We start from the raw sequence: 21,389 nt of genomic DNA, 5'->3' as shown, positions 1-21,389 counted from the left end.
CCACCCCCCGCCATAACCTTTCCATTTCAGCAGAGAAAAGTCGAGAAGCCTTTGCAAGAACCTTGATGGATTCGTCTGCTGGCAAAATGTTACATGCAAGATCAAATTTCCAGCCAACTTGCACCACACAAGCTTTACATGAAGAAATAAAGGAAACCGTGGGTGTGGTCAGCATTTCATTGAGCGCTTTCAGCGACCTTGACGTGAGATGATGAATTTTGTCAGAACACTGCCTTACTATCATTTCGTTCAAATAAGAGCACGAAATCAGCGTGGCTTTTTCCCGAATCTCGCTCAGCAGCACAGCGCTCTCTTTTGAAATATGAGAGGCTATTTTTCGAACATAAAATGCGTTAAAATACGAGCCACCATGCCAGAGAACATTCAGTAGCGCGGTGTTGCTACGACCGGCACCATTGCGCTCGTGAAAGTGGAACAATGCAAACAGAAGCTCTATTCGCAGCCTAGCCTCAACAATAGAAGTGTTCAATACAAAAGCATCCAGCAGTTTAAATAGGCTTTCAAAGTCGATATCTGATCTCAGAGACTCGCGGAACAAAGTGACAAATTGATCGAGCGAAAAAGAGGCCAACGAGTCGGAGAAATACAAGGTGTCTTCTTGTAAAAGCATGGAGCAGATGAGAGCAATTTCTTGCTTCCGAAATTCGATCAAAAGCCGCGAAAGTGCATCCAATTGCGTAACAAGCCATGAAGAAAACCCGGTTTTATCGTTCAATCTTGCAACCTCGTAGCCCGTCTCGATGCACGTCATGATTTTGGAAGACACCGTGGTGATACACTCGTACAACGCATTCCAGGATGTTGTTTTTACGATGCAAAAGTCGATATTGAGAAGCAATAGCGATGAGATCGATGCCGTAAAATCCGAGACGATGAAATCGGAAATGTTTGATGTTGCGATTTTGTTTCTCAGCTCATCATTTAAGGACACCATGGCGCTCGAAATACGGAACAGCATGTCATAAATTGTGTTGGGCGTCAAAATGAAGGGCGGCATTTTCGTTTGTGTCAACACAAACACATCCTTGGGAAGATAAACATCGGCAATCTTCATGTTGATAATCTCGCTACAGGGATTGTGTGCGTATAAAAACGAGTATAGGATGTTGAGATTTGATCGTGAGGCACCGGAATAGGACATCGCCCAATCCATGTAAGCCTTGCCAAGAAGGGGTGACGAAAATGAGCCGCCAAAGGAGCATAGAGGGCCGATAGCAGAGATGCTGCTGCATTTAGAAAACCTGTTGGGCTTGATTATCTTCAGCAAAGATAAAAGTATCAATGGAAGCAAGAGAGATCCGACAATATCAAATGGAATATCGACTTGCTCAATTTGGCTCAAAAGCGAAAGAAGGAAATGATGCAAGTTTGACAAATCAATTGCAGCAAATGAGCTATCGTCAATATGAGATGGCAATTTTGAGAGCAGTTCGTTCTTAAAAATGGTGAATTGCGATATTATACCGCAAAAGTAAGGTACCGATACATCAAAGACGGAGGGAACCGACTCTCCCAGCGCTGCATCGATGGAGTCAGAGAGGCCAGTAGAAATGAAAAGGACTTTTTTGACTTGTTCATCGAAAGCCTCTGGATGATTGAGAGATCCACAAACCAGTTGAAAAGTCTGCAGAACAAGCATGTCAACCTCGATGTTTAAATGCGCTTGGGCGGCAAATATAGGAGAAAGGACTGGGAACAATATGGGATCCACTACGGGAGCACAAAGCTCCGATAGCATGTGCAGAATGCCGCGGAGCATGTCCACATTTGTGCTTTTTCCGTCAATAGATAAAACGTCACAGATGAGCTCAGGAGCTTCGCCGTTGTCGATTTGCTTTAAAAAGCATGCAAACTGAGCCGAAGCAAAAAAGTCATTAAATTGCCCCAATGCTGTAAACGTTCGGGATAGACCAGACATCTCAACAAAGGTGTTTGCGCCGCTGGATAGAGAATAGACGTCAAATGCAGCCTCTAAAATGGACATCGATATGTCTCCGCAAAGTAGCTTCAAAAGCTTCAAAATGCAGGCAAGCATAAATGGAATCTGTGACTTTTGAAAAATCGCATATAGAGGGCTTGATGGCACCAAAGACCAAAGATAGTACTGTAAGTCATACAAAACTGGCCTTGGGAGAGATTCAATTGTGAGGATCAAATCAAGAACTTCGACATTTTTGTAAGCAACCGCATACAAAGCAACGGTTCCATAAAACCTGTTCAGACATCCAAAAATGTGGTTCGGTTCGCATTCCATCGTCTCGCTAGACTCGGCATTGCCACCGCAACAGAAATGTTCGGGCTTTTCATGTGCAGAGTAAATTGCAAGCAAAGCAGACGAAGATAGCATCAGCCGCCTTTCGGAATACCTATTTTGGGGGAAAACATGCTCTGGAGAAGCAAGAGGAGAATTCCACAACAACCCATTTTTTCGAGCCAGAAAAGCAGGATTGGAAAACCATTTGCGCCAAAGAGAGAAATATGCCATCGAATCGGAGCATTCCCCTTCATGTATAACAAGGTTGAAAAACCTTCCCAAACAAGGCGGGATGTGGAATGCCTTGAATTTCTCGAAAAGCATCATTCTACACGCCATTGCAGACAGATCTTGTTTCTCGCGCGAACCGCTACCTTTGAAGGATAAAAGAGACAATTTTTGCGAAAAAATGTCCCGCTCTGACGGGAAGTTGTTTCCACTCGCATAAAGCACGGTGAGAGCCTCAATAGCAAGGTGGAACTCAAATAGGATCGGGCGAACCATGGCGTTATCATCAAAAATGCACTTGATAAATTTTTGCAGAAATAAGCAAACTCCGCCATTTTCCAAGCATGCAGGCATCGATAGCGACTGCATAATTATAAGCGATGAGCAAGGAATTTCCTCCACAGCATATTTGTCTGTACATTTTGATTTGCGCAATTGCAATAGTAGCCTTTTAAAATATTCACTCCGAGAATCATCGTTTGCGTACACAGTCATCGCATGTGCATGCAGCCATTTTGCAAATCCATAAAATTCCAAATCCGATCCAAACTTGTGTCTTACACGCATCCAAAGGAATCGCATAGTGTCCAGAATTGATGGGGGAGGCAGATTTCCAACACAAATTTCCAATGCCCTATTTCTCATGGGCCTAGAAATGGACCCGGAGCCGCAAGAAGATACCCCCATAAATGCACGGAAGTTGGGATGGGGGATCATGGGATCGCCAAATCCGCTCTTTTCGTGCACAAAAAGAGACCCATTCGGCTCAAAAAGCCCATTCAGCCGATCCAAAACAGAAGAGGGGCATGCAGAGGCATTTTCAAAAAATATCCAATGTCCCTTTTCAAGAGCATCCAGGAGAACCCCATTTTTCCAATGGAACCCGGCCCCAAGTTCTTGATCGGGTTGCTGTTCAAACCCACCCAGAAAATCACTGGTTTCAGAGAGTGCAGTTAATGGAATTGAATGAAGAACCGCGCCTTTCGTGTCGGCAAAATGGTGAATGATTTCCGAAAGAGACATAGGGAAGGCAGAAGCATCTGGTGACCTTAAAAGGACAAGCCATTTTTTATGGAGCGCAATTTCAATTGCATCTCCTACACGATTTTGTAGCAACCAGCGAGCGACAAGTGGCAACCGCAATTCATTTCTCACAGAAAGAAACAGCCGGTAATTATTGCTTTCAGTTGCATCGAAAGCATCACCACAATCAAGACCGGGCATGTCGTCAAATCTTGCTCCAAAAACCAATTCTTCTGCTCGCCGCAATGTGAACTGGTTGGTAGGATTTAACGACAACAGTCTGGACACATCACGAAGGTTAAAGTCAAATTGAGGAGAAAAGGTCGCATTGAGACGCATGGCCGTTTTAACAGCATTGGTGATAACAGGCAAGCTCTGGTCCTTTTCTCCTTTCACAATAGCAACAAGGTCGGCTTCACTCAAAGGCTCCAAATATACCCTGGTAAACCGGTTGAGAAACGATTGTGGGAGCCCTTTGCGTCCTCCACCTTCTCGTCTTGAATTTTGCGTCGCAAAGATACGGACGGATGTGGAATCGATTTTCCAAGACCGATTAAGTTCGGCGACATAAATAGTTCCCCGGTGGTCTAATATAGAATTGAGGCCCTCAAGCACCTGTTGCGAGGCCAGATTTATCTCATCAAGCAAAATCCAATGACCCGCCTTGATGCCAGCCAATAATGGGCCATCCCTCCATGAAAAAAGAGACCCTGATGGCATATCAACACCAAATAGATCAGAAAGATCAGTCTGTTCTGACAGGTTGATCCTAACCAGAGATTCGTTTCCGGTTCTCTTTGCGATGGCCGAGATGAGACTGGTCTTTCCAACACCAGGATCTCCTTCCAGAAGAATCGGCCGATGAGATATTTGCATTGCTCGAAATACACGGTACGCATTTTCGATCACAGTTGGTGCGGATAATGAAAATGCACCAACATCTGGATGCGATTCAATGGCAATGTGCGTTTTTTTCGAGCGTATTGCAACATAAAATGGAGCGATCCCCCACGCTGAATGATCCTCACGCGTAGAAAATATTTTTTGTCTGTGAGGGATTTCTTCCATGGGCGAAAGCAAAGCTCCGTGTCTCGCAAGAAGTGTGCGTGCAGTTTTTCTGAACGAAGAAATGTTTTCCGGTGAAATTGCGAAAGGAAGCACTCCCCCACTATTTGCTAACATGGAAAGCCCATCGAGGAATATCATCTCGGCCCCTTGGCAATACGCCTCCCCAACGGACAGTTTACAAGAGACCAGTGATTCTGATGCGGATGACCACTTAGATGGACATAGCCCGCGTGCATTTATTTTGATGAATTCGATCCAAGTTTTCAAGTCGCGGATAGATAACGTCACAGCTGGGGTTACAAACCCAGAAAAAGAAGCAATAAGCGCCTCGTCTGTGCTGAGATCAAGAAATTGGCCATTACTGCGGTTGAGGGATGAAAGAAACCAGGAGCAAAAGGCCAAGATGCATTTTGGAATTTCTTTTACGTTACAAAGCTCACTGGAAAGGAACTCTGGTATGCTTTTCTCAGCTACATCTTCCGAACAAATCCCATGCAGCAGCAAAAGAACCTCTATACTAGAAGCTGGAGAAGGCACCCAGACCTCCGTGAACCGATTGCGAAGAGCTGGAGACAGTTCACGCTTTCCAAAATCGCCGGAAGGATTCATGGTTGCAATAAGAGCAAAATTTGGATGTGCTTGAATAACCATAGGCTCGGTGGAACTTCCTCCAAAGTTTTCCACCACCGTTAACATGCGGTTATCGCTCTCAAGCACGCTATTTAAGCGCTCAAGAACCGAATCCTCAGCAAGAGAGATTTCATCTACCAGCAAAATGTGTCCTTCTCTCATTGCTGTAACCAAAGGCCCGTCGACCCATACCCATGAAGAGGGCGATGGCATGCCACCACGATGTCGCTTGCCATTGCTATCGGAGTCGATTGATGCACAAGGCCGTTGCATGCCCAAGAAATCTCCAACATCCGTGTATTGATGGCACGCAACCGTGTGAAGAGGAAGGTTTTGCGACTCCGCTAGCCATTGAACAATAGATGTTTTCCCGGTGCCGGTTTCTCCAACTAGCAAAAGAGGTTCTCTGTTTCTTATTGCCGCGATGGCAAGAGCCCCAACGCGCTGAAAATGTCCTGTCCATACGATTCCACGGGAAAAGGACCCCAAGGCTGGTACACCTGGCCACCGTCCATAATCAGAAAAAAGCCAATCACGGCTATCCACTGGTGAGGGTGATGATGATGCCATTGGGAAATTCTCGATAAGAAGATCTTGCAACGCACGACGCTCCACCTCTGTCCTAAGACGCTCCCCTAACAACGACCATCCAGCCTGGGCAGCGAGAAGCCATGCACCGCGAGAGGCATCAGCATCAGATAATTGTTTGATGCGAAATGCCCACCGAAACATATCTCGAAGGGTGATAAGTGAGTTGCTATCAAGAATGGATCCGGCTCTTCTTCTTTTTCTTATCTCCATGAACACAGATGCCATTTTTGCAGAGATGGCTGGTGCTAACCAAGAAGATTGAGAACCCCCAGAGCGACCGCGGATGATATCATCCACTGCTGGGTCCTCCTCCACCTGAAGGATGATCCATCTGGATTTAAATGCTTCGGAGAGAACATGTCGACCTCCATATCCCCTTCCATGGGGATTGAGGGTGGCAAAGAGTCTAAATGAAGGATGTGGTCGAATGGTTTCCCCAGTTTCTGGAATGTAAAGTTCTCTGTTGTCATCTAAAAGGCGATTGAGGGATTCAAGTACCTCTGTAGGTGCCAAGTTTAGCTCATCCAAAAGAAGCCACGAGCCAGTAAGCATGGCCCGGACCAGCGCCCCATAAGCGAATCGAATATGAATTGGATTTGAGGCTGAGGAGCTTTCCGTTTTAGGCACACAAGAACCAGAAGAAGATGCTTGAGAAGAGGACAACTGGCCGAGATCAGAAGAATGAAAGCCATCAGTACACTCTGAGATCATAGGAGTCATCTTGGCCTCATCATCTACATGAGAAAATCCCCAAGCGCCAAGGTACTCGCTGACGTCTGTGTGCTCGTGGTTATTGATCCGGATAAGACGATGACCCGTCCTGCGAGCAAGCTCGGCAACTGCAGTTGTTTTCCCAGCAGAAGTTGGACCCACAAGCATAAGAGCCCAAGGTCTCTTTATACTTGCAGCAAATACTCTTGCAATGGCCAGCATGCACTTATGTGCCACCTGCGTCTCTATAAAGCGGCCGGTACACGCATCAAGCTTCTCGACTTCAAGAGGGCCTTTTGGGAGAAAAAGGCAATATTCACCATCATCGGTTCCGGTTATCGACACCATCGATCCAGATTCGACATGGCAAGACTTGCGTGTGGAAACTGCTGATTGAGAAAGCAAAAAAGTAATCTGCGGATCGATAAGCTGGGAAATTATCGTGCAAAGAAGAAATTTGACAGAAGAAGAATCCAATTGCCCTCCGACAACAACCATGATGGCCTGCTTCAATGCCCAAAGCACTGACCCCGATTGCGGAGGTGACATGAATTGTTGCCAAGCATCTACCAATCGACAAAGGGAACGAATGGTCCAAGAAGGCTCTTCCGGCCCGCATAGCTCACGGTCTGCCAGTCCTTTCCTAATGCGATAATAAACGGAAACGAAAAACGGGCCAAGTTCAAAGCCCGGAAAAGGCACAAAAGAAGTTGGCATCGATGCTTTAAGTCGAGAGTCAACAAGCAGCCTTACGTCTTCAGGGAATCTTTCAATCGGATCGATGGTAATTTCCGTAAATTTCGCACGAAGAGATTCTGGCAAGGCGCGCCTTGTTGACTCTGAAAGCACGCCGTTCATGCAAGCAAAAAGTCGAAATGATGGATGGCGGAAGACAGGCCGTTCGTCACCGCGCTCAAATACTCTAACGGGATGACCAGCCACCAAAGATTCGAGAAGAAGAAGCAGCGAAGGTGGGGCAAGATTGATTTCGTCTAGCAAAAGCCATGCTCCCGTTTGAAGCGCCTTCAAGATCACGCCCTCTGCAAACACAAAGGTTGCAGAGCAGGGTGACCCTGAAAAGCGGAGCGCCATGGCTATCAATTCATTCCACCGATCACAAACTTCCGCCGAAATTGGCGATATTTTCTCGTGTGAAGTTTCGTGCCCCATTTTAGAGAGGATCAATTTACTGATCGTTGCAATTTGAGTCCAAAAAGATGATATGGATTTGGGATCTGTATGACAGCAAGAGGCCCATCTTATAAGTTTGGAGAACAGGGTACCGTTGGCCTCCCGTTTGTGTCCCGATGCCTCAAAAAGGAACCCAAATTCATCCATGGCTCGCTTCATGATTTCGGTGGTTGATGATTGTTGAGACCAAGATCCAAAGAGATCAGAGTGTTCCGTCTGCGCATGTAAATTGACCACAAAGAGGCCACCCGGAGGTTTCTCCAACTCTGAAAGATATTGAACAATTGTTGTCTTCCCGGTCCCGGTGGGGCCAACCAAGAGCATCGGCTCATTGCTTGATACCCCTCTATATAGCGCATTCAACAGCATTTTTGTCTGCTTCATCATTGCAATGTTACCTTGTGTGCTTTGATGATTTTCCAGGCCTTTGAGTGAATAACTGTCGCGATTGCTACCTAACTCAGACTCGAGAATCACCTTGAGATCACATTCCTGGGAGAGTCCCAAAATCCTTGCAATGGCCATTTGAAGGGAATATCTTTCATCGTAATTTGTAACGGATAGGGCGAATAGATCGATAGAAATTTCAAGTATTTTTTGGCGGAGATCAAGCGAAAGGCCATGCTCCTCATTTCCATTTCCTGCCACCAAATGAGGCAGAAGACGGTTAATGGCTTTCACTAAATCGGACATAGAAGAGACGCGTTCCTTGTTTAGGGAAGCTGCCGTGTAAACAAACTCTGATATTTGCTTGCATTGCCCAGAGGTCAAGTTAGTGCTATTCGGAATTGATAGCAGCATGTACGACATGATGGAAATTGTCTCAGATGCTGTTCGCGGCGGCAAAGAAACGAGGCAATTTAGTCCCGGATACAGGATGTGGCCATCTGTTTGGGTAATGAACAGCCGAAACGAAGAATGCGCTACAATCCGCTCTGACCTACTTGGAATAACAAGAATTCTCTCTTGTAATAGCGTGGCAAGCATAGCAATGATTTCTGTTGATGACTGATGAGAAATATCCTTAAACAGGACCCAATGTCCTTCCTCCACTGCAAGTGTAAGAAGACCTCTTTTCCAAATAAAAGAGTTATTTGGGCCTGTTATAAATGTCCCCAAAAGCAGCTTGAGGTCTCCAGCATCGCCAGAAACTCCAAGCACAGTCAATGTAGCATCATATTCAGTCGCTAGCCTCTGAATAAGATGCGTTTTTCCGCACCCAATAGGGCCTTGAACTATGACTGGAACCTGAATCTGTATGCTTTCCCTGATTGTGATCGAGGCTTCTACATCCCGTTCACTGGAGTGGACTTTGGGATATGAAGGGAGCATTACTTGAAAAATAAATTTAAATTTTACATCGGGCCTTTACCGGCAACACGGCTCCCAAATAAAGTTAAAATTTATTAGGGTTATGGTTAGGATTTATGGGGTGCATTCCTCTAGTCAATCCCGATTGATTACCTTAATTTAGCGGATCAATTTGTAGACATCTCTGTCGCGGATACTACACTGGAAATGCGTCTTTTAGTGATCTAGTCGTAAATACGGATGTTACAAAAAACCTCCACTCGAACGCTCTCTGTATCCAGAGAAGTTACCGAATCTACAATGGTGCTTGCTATTTTCTCGAGGGCTTTAAAAACAGTGCTAGAAAAATTGATGATACCCTACTTTTCAATGGCGTCTTTTTCGTCTTTGTCGACAAAAGACTTTAGCGCTGATGCCATTTCAAGCTCCGGCAAAATTTGCAGCGAATGACCCTGAAGAGCCTCCATGAGAAGAGACTCAACGTTGGCCAATTCTTGCTGATTTACAAGACATTCACTTGAATGTGCCTCAGATTGGGCGTCCTCCTCAAATTCGATGGTAGATCGTCTTTTTCCTTTTAAAAATTACATTCACAAAAACAGTACTATATGCCGAGGCAGCTGCCCTTTTGCGAAAAAATGTTACAAGATCCTTGGGATTTGCAATGACATCCACAAACTGCTGGCCAAATCTTTGTGGGTTAATGGTGGTAAACCCTCCGGAATAGTCAACCTAACCAAAGTTAAGATTTGATGGATGATCATTGCAACCTTTAGCCTGATCAGCGGCAACCTCAGTCTTTCTGGTGTTTCCTCGATACTTTTTGCCAAAGTAGCTTGTGCTATCAGAAGATTGACCTTGAAAATAATACAATACGCCAGAAAATTACCTGGTCCACAAGAGTTTTGTTAATTTTCTTAATATCCATAAGAGGAAGATTTGAAATCGAGGAAAGAGAGATTTCTTTCATCACAAATGGACGAATGTTTTTCAACTTGATCTTTTCTAGCTCAAAGCTTTTCCCCGTAATTGAAAGCAGGCCAAAAAACCTTCAATAAAAGTAGCATGAGACCTACTTTTCCTTAGACTCGCCCTCGCATAAACTGGTTGCAACAGAAGATCCCGGTTGGCAAACGTAAAATTCCTTTTGGGGATTAAGTTGTGGATCAATTAGACATTCATGTTCATGTCCCCAGAGGATAAAGTCAAACATAGGATCGAGAAACGCCTCCGGGATGTAGTTTGTTGGCCCATGCGCAGACCTACACCCATTTAAGCCAGCATTTTACCTATTTTGGTGGAAAGTCAGTAAACTAAACCAGGACTCTTCATCTTCCAATGGACGCAAGAACTTGACTTTATTTCTTTGAAAAGATCTGTAAAGCCTTTCGTCTCGAATCGATCCAATGCCATATAGAGCTAGTCGTGTATTTCCCTTGGCCAAAAGAACCGGGGAGGCAACAATGTCATCGACATCTTTGACTTTTCCAAAGTAATTAACGAGCCCTCCGACAGACAGGATATCGACAGCCGATAAATTGGAGTCCTAAGGTGGTTTTAGTTGATGTTGAATACCCCTGAGGGATCATCGTGATTTCCATGGATGATAAAAACAGGTATGGAGACATTCAAATTTTCATCGAGGTAGTTAGCATTCGGAAACCTACTGAACAAGACACAATGGCATACTTTGTATGGGGAAAATTGATGGAAGGGTCTGATAAAAACTCCAAATAAGACTCGCCGTCACCAAAGGTATATTGCCTCAATAGCTCTATGGTTTGATAGATGGCTTTTCTTGAGGGCTTGTTTTCATGGAAAAGATCTCCGCCAAGGAGGATCATATCGACCTAATAATAAAAATCGGTTTGATTCATCGTGTCAATACGTTTCTGGCCTTTGCGGTTTCAAGAATTTCCTGAAATGCCAAAAAGGAATCCTCCCCCCGTATTGGATCCTTCTCCATGTATCCCAAATGATTATCGGTTGCTGCGATCACAATGTCAATGGTAACGCTTACCTATGATAATACGGATAGTCGAGTCCATGGCTTTGAATTTTTTTAAATTTCTTCACATGCAGCAATTTTTCAAGTCAAGTTTGGGGTTTCCTCGCTTCCTTTTCAAAAAGAACTCCTTTGCATCGTACTCAGATGCACCGAACTTCACACAAGGTTCGGCTTCGATTCGTAGAAGGTCGACAAACTTTTTTTGGCCCTTTGCAGTTACAAGCCTTACAGCTGCTTGCTTGCTGGTATATTTTGTTGAAGAGAAGAAGAAGCTGGAATCCAAAAGTAAGTATCGCTTCTTTCGCTGTGTCTAGAAATGGAATTAATTAACAGTGCCACTGGGTCCATTGGAAATGCTCGGATTGGCGGCCAGCCGTTTACTCTGATTGATAAATCCGGGCAAATCGTTAACGAGTCGATTTTTCAAGACAGATTTTCTCTACTTTATTTTGGGTTTACCCATTGTCCCGACATTTGTCCCGAAGAATTGGATAAATTGACAGCAATCGTCAATGAGATGGATAAACATCCAAGCACTCGTGACCTCATTAACCCGGTTTTCGTTTCTGTGGACCCGAAACGAGATACGCCAGAAGCCATTTCTGAATATTTGAAAGATTTCCACCCAAAGATGATGGGGCTTACGGGCACTAAAGAACAGCTGCTGAAATTCGCAAAGCAATATCGTGTATATTTTAGTGTTAATCCGCTAACCGACGAAACCAAGGAAGATTATCTTGTCGACCATTCTGTGTTCTTTTACCTTGTTGGACCGGATGGTAAATTTCTAGACTTCTTTGGAAGCGACATGGAGCTATCAAAAGTTATCTCCAAGCTCAATGAAAGAATATCGCAGTTTATTTACCAATAAATTCATATATTTATGCAAAAGGGCTAAGGAAAAAGTACTTCCCCATGATACATTAGAAGCGCTTTATTAGTCAGCATATATGATGCAGTTTAAGGGCTGCCATTAACCGATTATTTGCATGGAACTCTAGATATGATGGATTTAAACACACCCATACACACTGGCCTGTTTTAGCTGGTAACATGGCATGGCATGGCATGGCATGCACCAAGTGACTTTGAATCGGATCCAACCCGAAGGGGAGATATTTTAACATCCACAGAACTACCATTGAACCTGGGCCCACACAGGACGGCTTGAAATGGCCTCCACAGGCTTGAATGTAGCCTGAAAAGGAAGCGGCTGGCCGATATTGGCCCATGGAGTGATGCTCGAGAAAAATAAATCTGGAATGGATTCACTGTACTTTTTGGAAATCTCAGAAAGATTTAATGCCGGTATCTGTCCACCTCCGTTGAGACAGGCAGATGGACATGCCATCATTTCAACGTACGAATATTTTGAGGAAGAACCTTTGATTTTTCGAATCGTGTTTTGGATATTTTTAAATCCAAAGCAAGTAGCCATCAACATGGCTGGAGATGACTTTCCCACATCTTGTACATGCCATTCGACAAAATCTTTAGAAAATTCCTTTTTTTCCACTAAATATCCTCTGGCTGAAAAATAGGACAGAATAGCGGCAAGAAATCCACCCGTTCCCCATTGATCATTAAATCCCTCTGCCTCCCCAATCACCAATGCACGACAGATGAAATCGCTGCGAGGGAGATCATCAAACCAGGCGCCATCTATTGATGATGATGAAAGGTCAAATGAATAGTCGTTGCATATATTCTCCAGCTCAACTGTGGTAATAACACAACCGATAGTTTCCCCATCCCTGAAAGATTCAAGTTTCTTATCATAACAGGGCGCAATTGATACGTGAAAAATATCTTCGACGTCTTTTAAAATTTCTCCAAGAATTTGCTGGCATGTTTTTATCCTCGATAGGAGGCTAACAATTTTTGGATGGCTTTTTTCAATATAAGAAACCACGGCTGGGCATTGAGAAACAACAACTGGGTTTTCCGAGCGAGGATACGAGATAAATTCTGCTAGGCTTAAGGAAAGCGCAATTTTCGCAGCTACTCTTTGATCAAAAACTCGAGAAACTTTTAAAATAGACTTCAAGAAAAGGCAAAGCCGAGAAGCCATTCTTTCCCATGAGGTGGAATATTTTACGGCGAGCGAGGCAATAGACTGAGGAGATATGGAGACCGCAACGGCCTTGCTTTTTAAGGCCTGTAAAAAATCGAGGCTTGTCTGCTGCCCAATTAAAGCCAACTCTGTGGATGTAACACATCCAGAACAAGCAAGGCAGTCTTTTAATGAAATCGAAACTTTTTCCGTTGTTTCTGGAGTGGATGTTCTCTTTTGGTACACCCCGACCTCTACAGCATTGTTTGTGTCCTGTGAGCCTTCGATCGGCGGAAGTATGCATGCCTGAGATGGTAAAATGTAATCATTAAGATCTGAAGCCGAAAGAAGAGAAGAAATCCCGGCCTTTTTGGACATTATTAAATTAAAGAGTAAAATTTATGTGGCAACCGCGATAAAAGAACTCAAATTTTACAGATTTATTAAATAGCTTGTCGTATTCTGTTATTGAGCGATTTAAATTTGGTTGCCGTTTCCAATTCGCCAATTCATATGATTGTTAGTGGATATGCCAAATATCTTTAAAAAACATGGATGAAGCCTGAAAAAAGGTAGTTGAAAAACTTTTTCGCACTTTTCCATTCTTTAGAGGCCGTTATAGAGCGATACAGGCGCACACAGAGATATGTAGGTAAAATTACAACGATTAAAAGGCTCCAAAACGTTGGAAAGAAGATGTAGAGATAAATGTTTAAAAATATCAATAAAGGCACGATGTAAGACTCGAATTGCTTCAAGAAAATTTTAAGTATTCTAACAATCAATTGTTCGGATGCGCCTTTAGCTTTTTCTGTAATCGATTTAGGGTAAAATTTGGCACCGGCTTCAATAACGTTTCCGGTCTTTTCCATTGTTGATTCATAAGCATTGTTTACTGTTTTAACCGCTTGATTAACTGCTGGGGTGAATACCTTTGGGAAGAATTTTTCTTTTACTTCTTTTGCTGCCTTAAGCAAGCTATCAAAAACCCCAGCCGAAGGGCCAAGTGTGGCAAATCCCAGCTTGTACCATGCCAAAATTATAGTATCACGCAGCTTATCTTTATCAGTCTTTTCGAAACTGATTAGTCCATCAATTTGTTCTGGTTCATATAGAAATAAAAAGAGCGAGCGCTTTAGCTTGTCTTTTAACTTTGTATCCTTTGACCCATTTTCATCCTTGAGATTTTTCAAGCGATCAGAAAATTTTGTTGCTAACAACGTGATATTGAAATTTTCCCAAAACTTTTCTTCAAAGGCGATTGGATCAAAATGTTGGGAAAGTAATTTGTCAGAAACTTGCATTGGCCTCAATTTGAACTTTTCTCCCAGTTTGGCATAAGCAGAAAAAAAGGCAAAATCTGATTCCTTTGGTTCAAGCAGGTAATAGTCGTCACTTTCAGCTAGGGTTTCTTTTGCATCATAAAAAGCCAAATCGTCATCACTATCATCATCATTGGTGGCATCATCGATGGGTTCGATTTTCTTGACTAAGCTCCGTTTTCTGCTAAGAACATAATCAACGTATTTATGATAAGTGGAAGCAGAATCTGGTGGTTTTTGAGCAGATTCTTGTTTCTTTTGATTAAGTTCGATCCCGACACGCAAAAAGATAAGACTCTTTTCAAGAAAAAGGAAATCAAGAAGCTTGGATACCAACATCTTTCGATCCTTATCAGCCTCAATTTTCTGCACAATTGAATGTTTTTTAAATAAACTATTTCCGTCCCGAATTGACGGAGCAAATGTGATTTTTTTGTATTTTTCCAGGCCGCCAGGAAATGAAGTAGTAGCTAATATTCCTTCGTATACATCCTTCGCATCTTTACTTTTAAACTCTTGCGTATCGGTTCGAGTGATAACCCCTGTGTTTAGCAGCAGGTCGATCTGATCTGCACATATCGTTCTGAAAGGGCTGTCTTCGTTAACAACAAGTTTTGTTAGCTTTTCATAACTTGGTGGGCATAAAAGTTTGATTGCTTGCCTATTGAATTCAGCAGCACCGTGGACTGCCGTTATGAGCGTTATAGACAAAGCAAAAGTACCAACTAGATACATAGTGGAAAAAGAATCTACTTTTTCTGGTTACAAAGTTATCATTTGACGAACCAAATATCAAATTCCAAATCGTCCAATCAGACTCGGGGATTAAAATTAGTTATGGCGTGTGGAATTGGTGTTTTGGTGCAAATTAAAATTTAACTCATTTATCAAGAGTTATTGGGGGCTGGGGGCTGCTCTTCCACGAGCTTGGCTTTCTTCTCCTCGTTGGGACCAGAGGTGTAGCTGATGATATTTTTCAGGTCGCCCTTGAAAATAGCGACAAAAATAACTGATAAAACACAGGCAGGAGACAAATACAATAGAGCTGGCTGGGCTGCTTTGAAAGTATGCATAACAACGATTGTTGTAATCAATCCCAAAACGTAGGCTACAAGGCAAGTGTTAAAGTATGGTTTCGCAAAATCATGGGACTCTGGTTTTCCAGCCTTTTCGTGATCGTAACGCAGGCAAAGGGAAATGAAGATTCCTAAAATAAATTCAAGGTCAAATGGTACCAGGAACGACGATATCACCAAGTCCCAACATAGTCCATTGACTTGAGGAGGCGAAAATATTGCGAGGAAAGCGAAGAAGTAAAGGGGCATCAAAAGACTGCGCAACGGTAACCATTACATCGGTTCCGAAAACCCAAAAAATATCATAAAGAAATAATCCCGAAAGAAGCACAGAACCGGTGATGAAAGAATCCAAATGGATCAATGAAATGGCGCCAAAGCAAATAGCCTCGCCATAGACATTGGATGCAATCCAGTTTTTATAGATGACATAATATGCAGCAAATGCGGACACTAGAATTACAGATAAAATATCGAGAATATCAAAAGACAGGGAAAAAAACACTTTCTTGCGGATTTTCAATTTGAGTGAAATTGGGCACAAAACCGAAATGGTGTCACAGTGAGGAGATGAGGCAGGGGGGGTAGCTTTACTTTGATCTTCTGAAGAGGCGGCTCTACTGTTCTCAGCATTAGATGCACTTTCAGCCGTGCTAAAATTCGAGCTGATGGGCTCTTGGGGGCTGTCAGCGGGCTCTTCGGGCTTGATGTTTAGCAATCGCTGAATAAGAGAGCGTAGTTCAGGGGTGATCAATTGAACAATGCATACACTTCCAAAAAAAGTGACATATCCAGTAATGAATATATTGATCATTTCCTTTGAGACGTATTTAACAAGCACATAGAGCAAAACCAAAACCGCAGATCCGACCAAAGGCGCAAGCCATGCATCCCTCGAAGACATGATCTCTGTTTCCTTCTTCTTTTTGGAACTAGGAATTGATCTATAAGATCCGATGACTATTGGAAGTACGGCCATCGTTATGATGGCGGTATAGGAAACGATAAGAGGATCCATTACTGAGGGAAACCAAAATATAATTTTTCAAAACAATGTAAATAACCACATCAGTTTGCTTTTCAAATTTAAAGATCAGTGTGCCTACGTAGATATTAATGTGCTGACCAACGTTTACAAAAATTAATGGTGCTGGGTTTAAAAACAGCATTATCAAATTAAGGATTTCCTATTTGACCATCAAAGTTTATAGTTTAGATACGTCGTGGGGGTCAGGGTGCAGCATAGCGGACACCTAGCCCTAGCATCAATTAAACCACAGCCAATCGCATCGATGGAAATAGTTTGGAATGTCTCGGCTTCTTTATGTGCCGCTTGGGGTTGGAGGCCGGAAAGCCTGTTCTGATTGCGTTAGCGGCCCAAATCGGCCTTTGTCCATAATGTCTACGATTTTGGGGATCGATAAAAGTCTCCCACTGTGCATTTGAAGATTGAATTTCCCTGAATGTTGTCGAGAGGTGTGGTTTAATGATGGGCTTTGAACCCACGGTTAAAGGTCACATGCACTGCGTCCCACCACCTGCATTGTCACAGAAATATCAAGCGGGCCAAAAAGGCTGTAGAAATGCGATTCTTTTATGTTAATTTTCTTCACGCGATAAAGGAATTTGTCTTTGCCCTCCTCATTTATTACAAAAAGTTAATTAATTTTCAAGTCTTTAGAAATCAAAATCAAAATGCCCATCTTAAATGGAATGTGATATACATCCTCGCCTTCGTCCGATTTTTTACAACATAGAATGTTATGATCCAAAAACTCGTGGATAATCGCTTTGAAAGATACATCGTTGGCGACCAAAAAGTTTTCCAGCGATAAGTTGAAAAATACTGAAAACGAAATCCCAGGAAACTGCAAGTAATCAGGGACCTGGCCGGCTGAAGAAGCAGCAAGCGGTGCTGGCGACGATGATACCAGTTTCAACGCAAGCCGGTTTACAGAGGGTGAATTTTCAAGATTTTTCAGCGAAAACGAATTGATTTTACAAGAAAGCGTCGCATCAACCGCTGGCCTACTTTTGGAGCAAGTCTTGGATGGCGGTGTGGTGTTGGCGTTACAATTAATTTTAAAGGCCATGTTTTCATCGTTAATGCAGGCCCATTTGTATTGAACATGAAGAAACAGGGCATAGATCTTTCTGGCATTGCTTGAGAGATTGTTCAATACCGTGATCACACTTAAATGGCTTTGTTGGTTCCCATCCAGGATTTTTTTGCCCCTATATAGAGAAAAGTCGCAGCTTTTGATTTCCTCCTGGTAGTTTAGAAACGTGGTAACGTCATAAAACAGCAATCTTGCGCATGAAATGTACGTTGGATCTACCAAAAGCGGGCCGTTGATGTGGTCTGTAGTTGCAACAAACCTAAACTGCTCAATTTGTCCAAGTGCACAATATAGAAAGCTTTTTAATTCCGCTGCTCGAATGGGCGAGGTAAAGCCAGAACCATCAATGTTTGATATGGCAAACAAAATGGGCGTCGGTCTTTCATCGATAAAGCTAAAAGAAGGGTCATTGCTTTGTTTCATCAGCTGGCTAAGCGTAGATATGATGTATTTACATTTTTCTTGGATAGAAGTTAGCCTTTTAAAGGCTTTATAAGAGCCATCAAAATGGGCAATGTACTCCTGATGCAACTTGTGAAGAATTGAATCTAGCGTGAGAGATTGGTTGCACCCGTCAATGTAGAAGACCCTATATGCTTTCAAGACAATAGGGCTTTCGCAAAACTTTTTGAGCAATACTCTTTTGGACCCATAACCATGCAGGAGGATGTTGAACCCTTTTGTGAGCTGAAAATACCAGATTGGATATAAAAATTCTTTGCTCGAAAATAAGGAGGCAATTTCTTCAGAATGAGAGTTTTCCATTGCAGCGCGACCGGCAAAGATAAAATTTATTAAGTTGACCCCCAAAATTACAAATAATTATCGACCGCTTTACATTTGATTGCATTTCATTGTATCCTGAATGCAGGATACTAGGTCCATTCCATACGAGTTCAGTCGCCGTTCATCTATTTTAAGCCAATCCATCGATTACCCATGAACGAAAACTCCGAAAGGCCTGTGAGGTTCACAGGCGTGTTTATCGACAAATCGTTGATGTTTTGATTGGTCAGAAATACTCGTGGCGGAATTTTGTCTCGAAAACAGATCTTGTAAGTAAGCGGATGTACGCAAAAACTTACCTTCTCCCTCAACTTGATTAAGGCTTCGTATATTTTTCTTTGAAAATTTTTCTTTTCCAAAGTGGTGGATTTTTGACTAGGTTTGGCCATTTCGTTTGCATTGGAAATCCGGGTTCCAGGGACTGGTTTTTTGCATGAAGGCACGGTCTTTTTTGGCCTCGCATTTTTTGCTCTTGAAGCCGTTGCAGAGCTAATGTATTCGTCCTCTTGTTCTGATTCGGCGTCTTCAGTCTCCCCATCAATGTCGGCAAAATACTTGGATCGTCTTGGATTTTTAAGCTTTTTTGTATGCGCTTTTTCTATAGACAAGGGCGGTGCCTAAAAGTTACACTGACACGATATGAACATACCGCATCGGCAGCCTTTGGAATTGAAATAGTCATTTTCTTCTGAAGAAAGCTATTACTGTTTGGGCCGGTGCATAAATATGAGTTTGCAAATCCGAAATAGTTGACCTCGCTTTTCTCTGCAAGGACACCATTGGCGACCATGGATTGAAGACAGCGTTCAATGTCGATTCGATCTCTTGATTTTCCTATTTGTCAACTTGTAGCTACCAATACCCCGCCCATATAGTGGGTTGAAGCTAGCACGAATTTGAACCATTTTTGCTGAAGATGAGCCGCGGTATATGTCAATGGACTGGTTAATGGTTATGTTCGCAGATGAAGATTTTACTAGTTGTCAGTATACACACAATGGCGGCGTACCTAAATTATACAAGTCAAGAGCGATATCCGACACATCAACAAGGGTGACCTTTTGGTTTTGCATACAAACATCACAAGACCTGTTGCAAAGAGAAGGGTTAAAGTTTTCGCCAAAATACTAGGGGAAAGATGGTGTGTGTGTGTATAATGTTACGGCAAGCAGCTGCTTTCTTCGACAATCATAGCCATTGATGCAATATTGAATAACTTGTCGAAGATTTTCGCGTTGCCTATCCTTTTGCTCAAGTCGACCTTCGCCTTTTTCAATGAGAAAGTCGATTTTAGACTTGTCCCCGTAGCTGTAGTACATGACGCAGCTTGCTTGAAGCCCATCTCTTCCCGCCCTTCCGGTTTCCTAAGAAATTAGGCCACAGCAACTGACTTGGTAATACCCTTCAAGCGATTTTGGAATGGAATAGTGTATGACAAACCTTACATCGGGCTTGTCAATGCCTACCGTTAATTTTGGGTGAAAAGCAAACCCATTCCAAAGGCAATCGTAGCCACTATGATGTCGATTCTGGAGCATGCCCAGTCTCGTTGGACTTGAATCCTGTCTATCTTGTTGAGGCCGGCGTGGTAAAATTGAGCTTTAAGCTTATACTTTGTCTACGGTCAAGAAAAAGTGCATACTGAAAGAAGATCGGCCATAGATTCGCATTCCTTTTTTGAGATGCAATAAATTATGCCAGACTGGCCATTGAAATGGGATTTGATGAATGACACAATGTCCAGCTCGACCGTATTTTTTTTGGCATACACAAAATAGCTACAGGCAAATGCATCGGTAAATGCTCAAATACCTCAAGTTGGCCCGATTAAATGACTGCGTAAATTTGAGACATCCTCTGATGTTTAAGTTGCAAATGACGTCGGCTGGGTAAAAGTGAAAAATTGGCCACTTACTTTCCACTTTTCCGGTAGCCGTTGCAGTCAATGCCATGATCGGTACATTTGGAAAGCTTTTTTTCAACATGCCTAGGCTTTTATAGTCCGGACGAAAGTCGTGACCCCATTGACTCATACAATGGGCCTCGTCAATCACAAATCTATGTTCGTAAACACGCGAGGGCCAGAGTACCTTGAAATTTTACCCTTTGAATAAAGATTTTGTAGGCAGCTTTGAAACTGGTTACTTTTCATTACCATTTCAGGGGTGATGTAGTATAGTTTACACATCGGGTCTTCCTTTATCAATTCCAGCATGACAAACTTTCTTTCCCTCTCCGACTGGCTTCCGGAAAGGTTCATGGCAAGCAGGCTCCTGTTCAATAGGTTGTGGATTTGGTCCTCAATCAAGGAAATTAACGGAGATATCACTATGGTGATTCCCAAATCAATAATTGCAGGAAGCTACACGTAAACATGCACGACACTACCTGATAGCAGATGCTTTTTCCGCCTCCGGTTGGCATCAGGACAAACACATCCTTTTTGCAGAGCGATGCATTGATTATCTCGACTTGGTTTTTTCTGAAAGACTTGATTTTAAAATAGCTAGGAAAGGAAATGTTAAAGGGCGCAAGTACTTTTTCATCGCGCGTTTTACAGCTTCCGTCCACGGAAAATCTTTTTTGGATAGATACGAAAGATCAGGAAGAAGAAATAGCTCACTTGCATGATTTGCCGACGGCGCAGTTCTACACACATTACAAAAAAAAGTACTCGTTGATCTTGACATTGGATGTGGCCTTACAATTGATAGCCTGTCTGTTAATAATCTTGGAAAGCTGGGCCTCAATAGATTTTCTAAGCAATAAGGAAACACAAAATGATGCCTTTTTTCTCTAAGACTGCTCAAGATGCTTGCAGCATCCGGATTTTCTCCAAGCTCCTCCATAAGATCGCATATTTGATTCGATATCTGGTTTTTTTCGAGGATCAGGGAATTTAGCAATTTATCCTGCATGATAAAAACCCAAATGAAAGCTACCTCATTGACGTTTATGGACTCCAAAGGAGTTGCATGATTCATGGATGCGGCTTT

The 21,389-nt window shown here is 42.9% G+C and overlaps 6 protein-coding genes across 6 annotated transcripts; 1 reads left to right on the top strand and 5 right to left on the bottom strand.

The window, feature by feature from the left end:
* On the bottom strand, positions 1 to 10,994 carry DI09_84p60 (midasin; the record flags this gene model as incomplete). The annotated part of the gene is made up of 11 exons (XM_013381149.1): positions 1 to 9,051; positions 9,267 to 9,367; positions 9,392 to 9,602; positions 9,634 to 9,719; positions 9,761 to 9,885; positions 9,918 to 10,077; positions 10,105 to 10,290; positions 10,318 to 10,574; positions 10,604 to 10,691; positions 10,718 to 10,878; positions 10,917 to 10,994. Coding segments are annotated over 11 exons (10,504 nt in total), but the record flags the coding sequence as incomplete, so codon positions are not given.
* A 358-nt stretch (positions 10,995 to 11,352) lies between these two features.
* Positions 11,353 to 11,907, top strand: DI09_84p50 (uncharacterized protein; the record flags this gene model as incomplete). The annotated part of the gene is made up of 1 exon (XM_013381148.1): positions 11,353 to 11,907. The coding sequence occupies one exon, from the start codon at positions 11,353 to 11,355 to the stop codon at positions 11,905 to 11,907; it is 555 nt and encodes a 184-aa protein (XP_013236602.1).
* A 264-nt stretch (positions 11,908 to 12,171) lies between these two features.
* DI09_84p40 (uncharacterized protein) lies at positions 12,172 to 13,467 on the bottom strand (the record flags this gene model as incomplete). The annotated part of the gene is made up of 1 exon (XM_013381147.1): positions 12,172 to 13,467. One exon carries the CDS (start codon positions 13,465 to 13,467, stop codon positions 12,172 to 12,174), a length of 1,296 nt encoding a protein of 431 aa, XP_013236601.1.
* Positions 13,468 to 13,631: 164 nt separating this feature from the next.
* DI09_84p30 (uncharacterized protein) lies at positions 13,632 to 15,146 on the bottom strand (the record flags this gene model as incomplete). The annotated part of the gene is made up of 1 exon (XM_013381146.1): positions 13,632 to 15,146. One exon carries the CDS (start codon positions 15,144 to 15,146, stop codon positions 13,632 to 13,634), a length of 1,515 nt encoding a protein of 504 aa, XP_013236600.1.
* Positions 15,147 to 15,298: 152 nt separating this feature from the next.
* DI09_84p20 (minor histocompatibility antigen H13) lies at positions 15,299 to 16,505 on the bottom strand (the record flags this gene model as incomplete). Its single annotated transcript, XM_013381145.1, has 2 exons — positions 15,299 to 15,618; positions 15,647 to 16,505. The coding sequence occupies 2 exons, from the start codon at positions 16,503 to 16,505 to the stop codon at positions 15,299 to 15,301; spliced, it is 1,179 nt and encodes a 392-aa protein (XP_013236599.1).
* Positions 16,506 to 17,145: 640 nt separating this feature from the next.
* Positions 17,146 to 19,931, bottom strand: DI09_84p10 (bloom syndrome protein; the record flags this gene model as incomplete). The annotated part of the gene is made up of 6 exons (XM_013381144.1): positions 17,146 to 18,294; positions 18,693 to 18,971; positions 19,043 to 19,227; positions 19,403 to 19,451; positions 19,557 to 19,757; positions 19,839 to 19,931. The coding sequence occupies 6 exons, from the start codon at positions 19,929 to 19,931 to the stop codon at positions 17,146 to 17,148; spliced, it is 1,956 nt and encodes a 651-aa protein (XP_013236598.1).
* Between the last annotated feature and the right edge of the window lie 1,458 nt (positions 19,932 to 21,389).

The sequence above is a fragment of the Mitosporidium daphniae genome, assembly GCF_000760515.2.
Source record: "Mitosporidium daphniae strain UGP3 chromosome Unknown contig-84, whole genome shotgun sequence".
Lineage (NCBI taxonomy): Eukaryota > Fungi > Microsporidia > Mitosporidium > Mitosporidium daphniae.
Note: the sequence above shows the minus strand (reverse complement) of the source record. Positions and strands in the feature narration are given on the sequence as shown.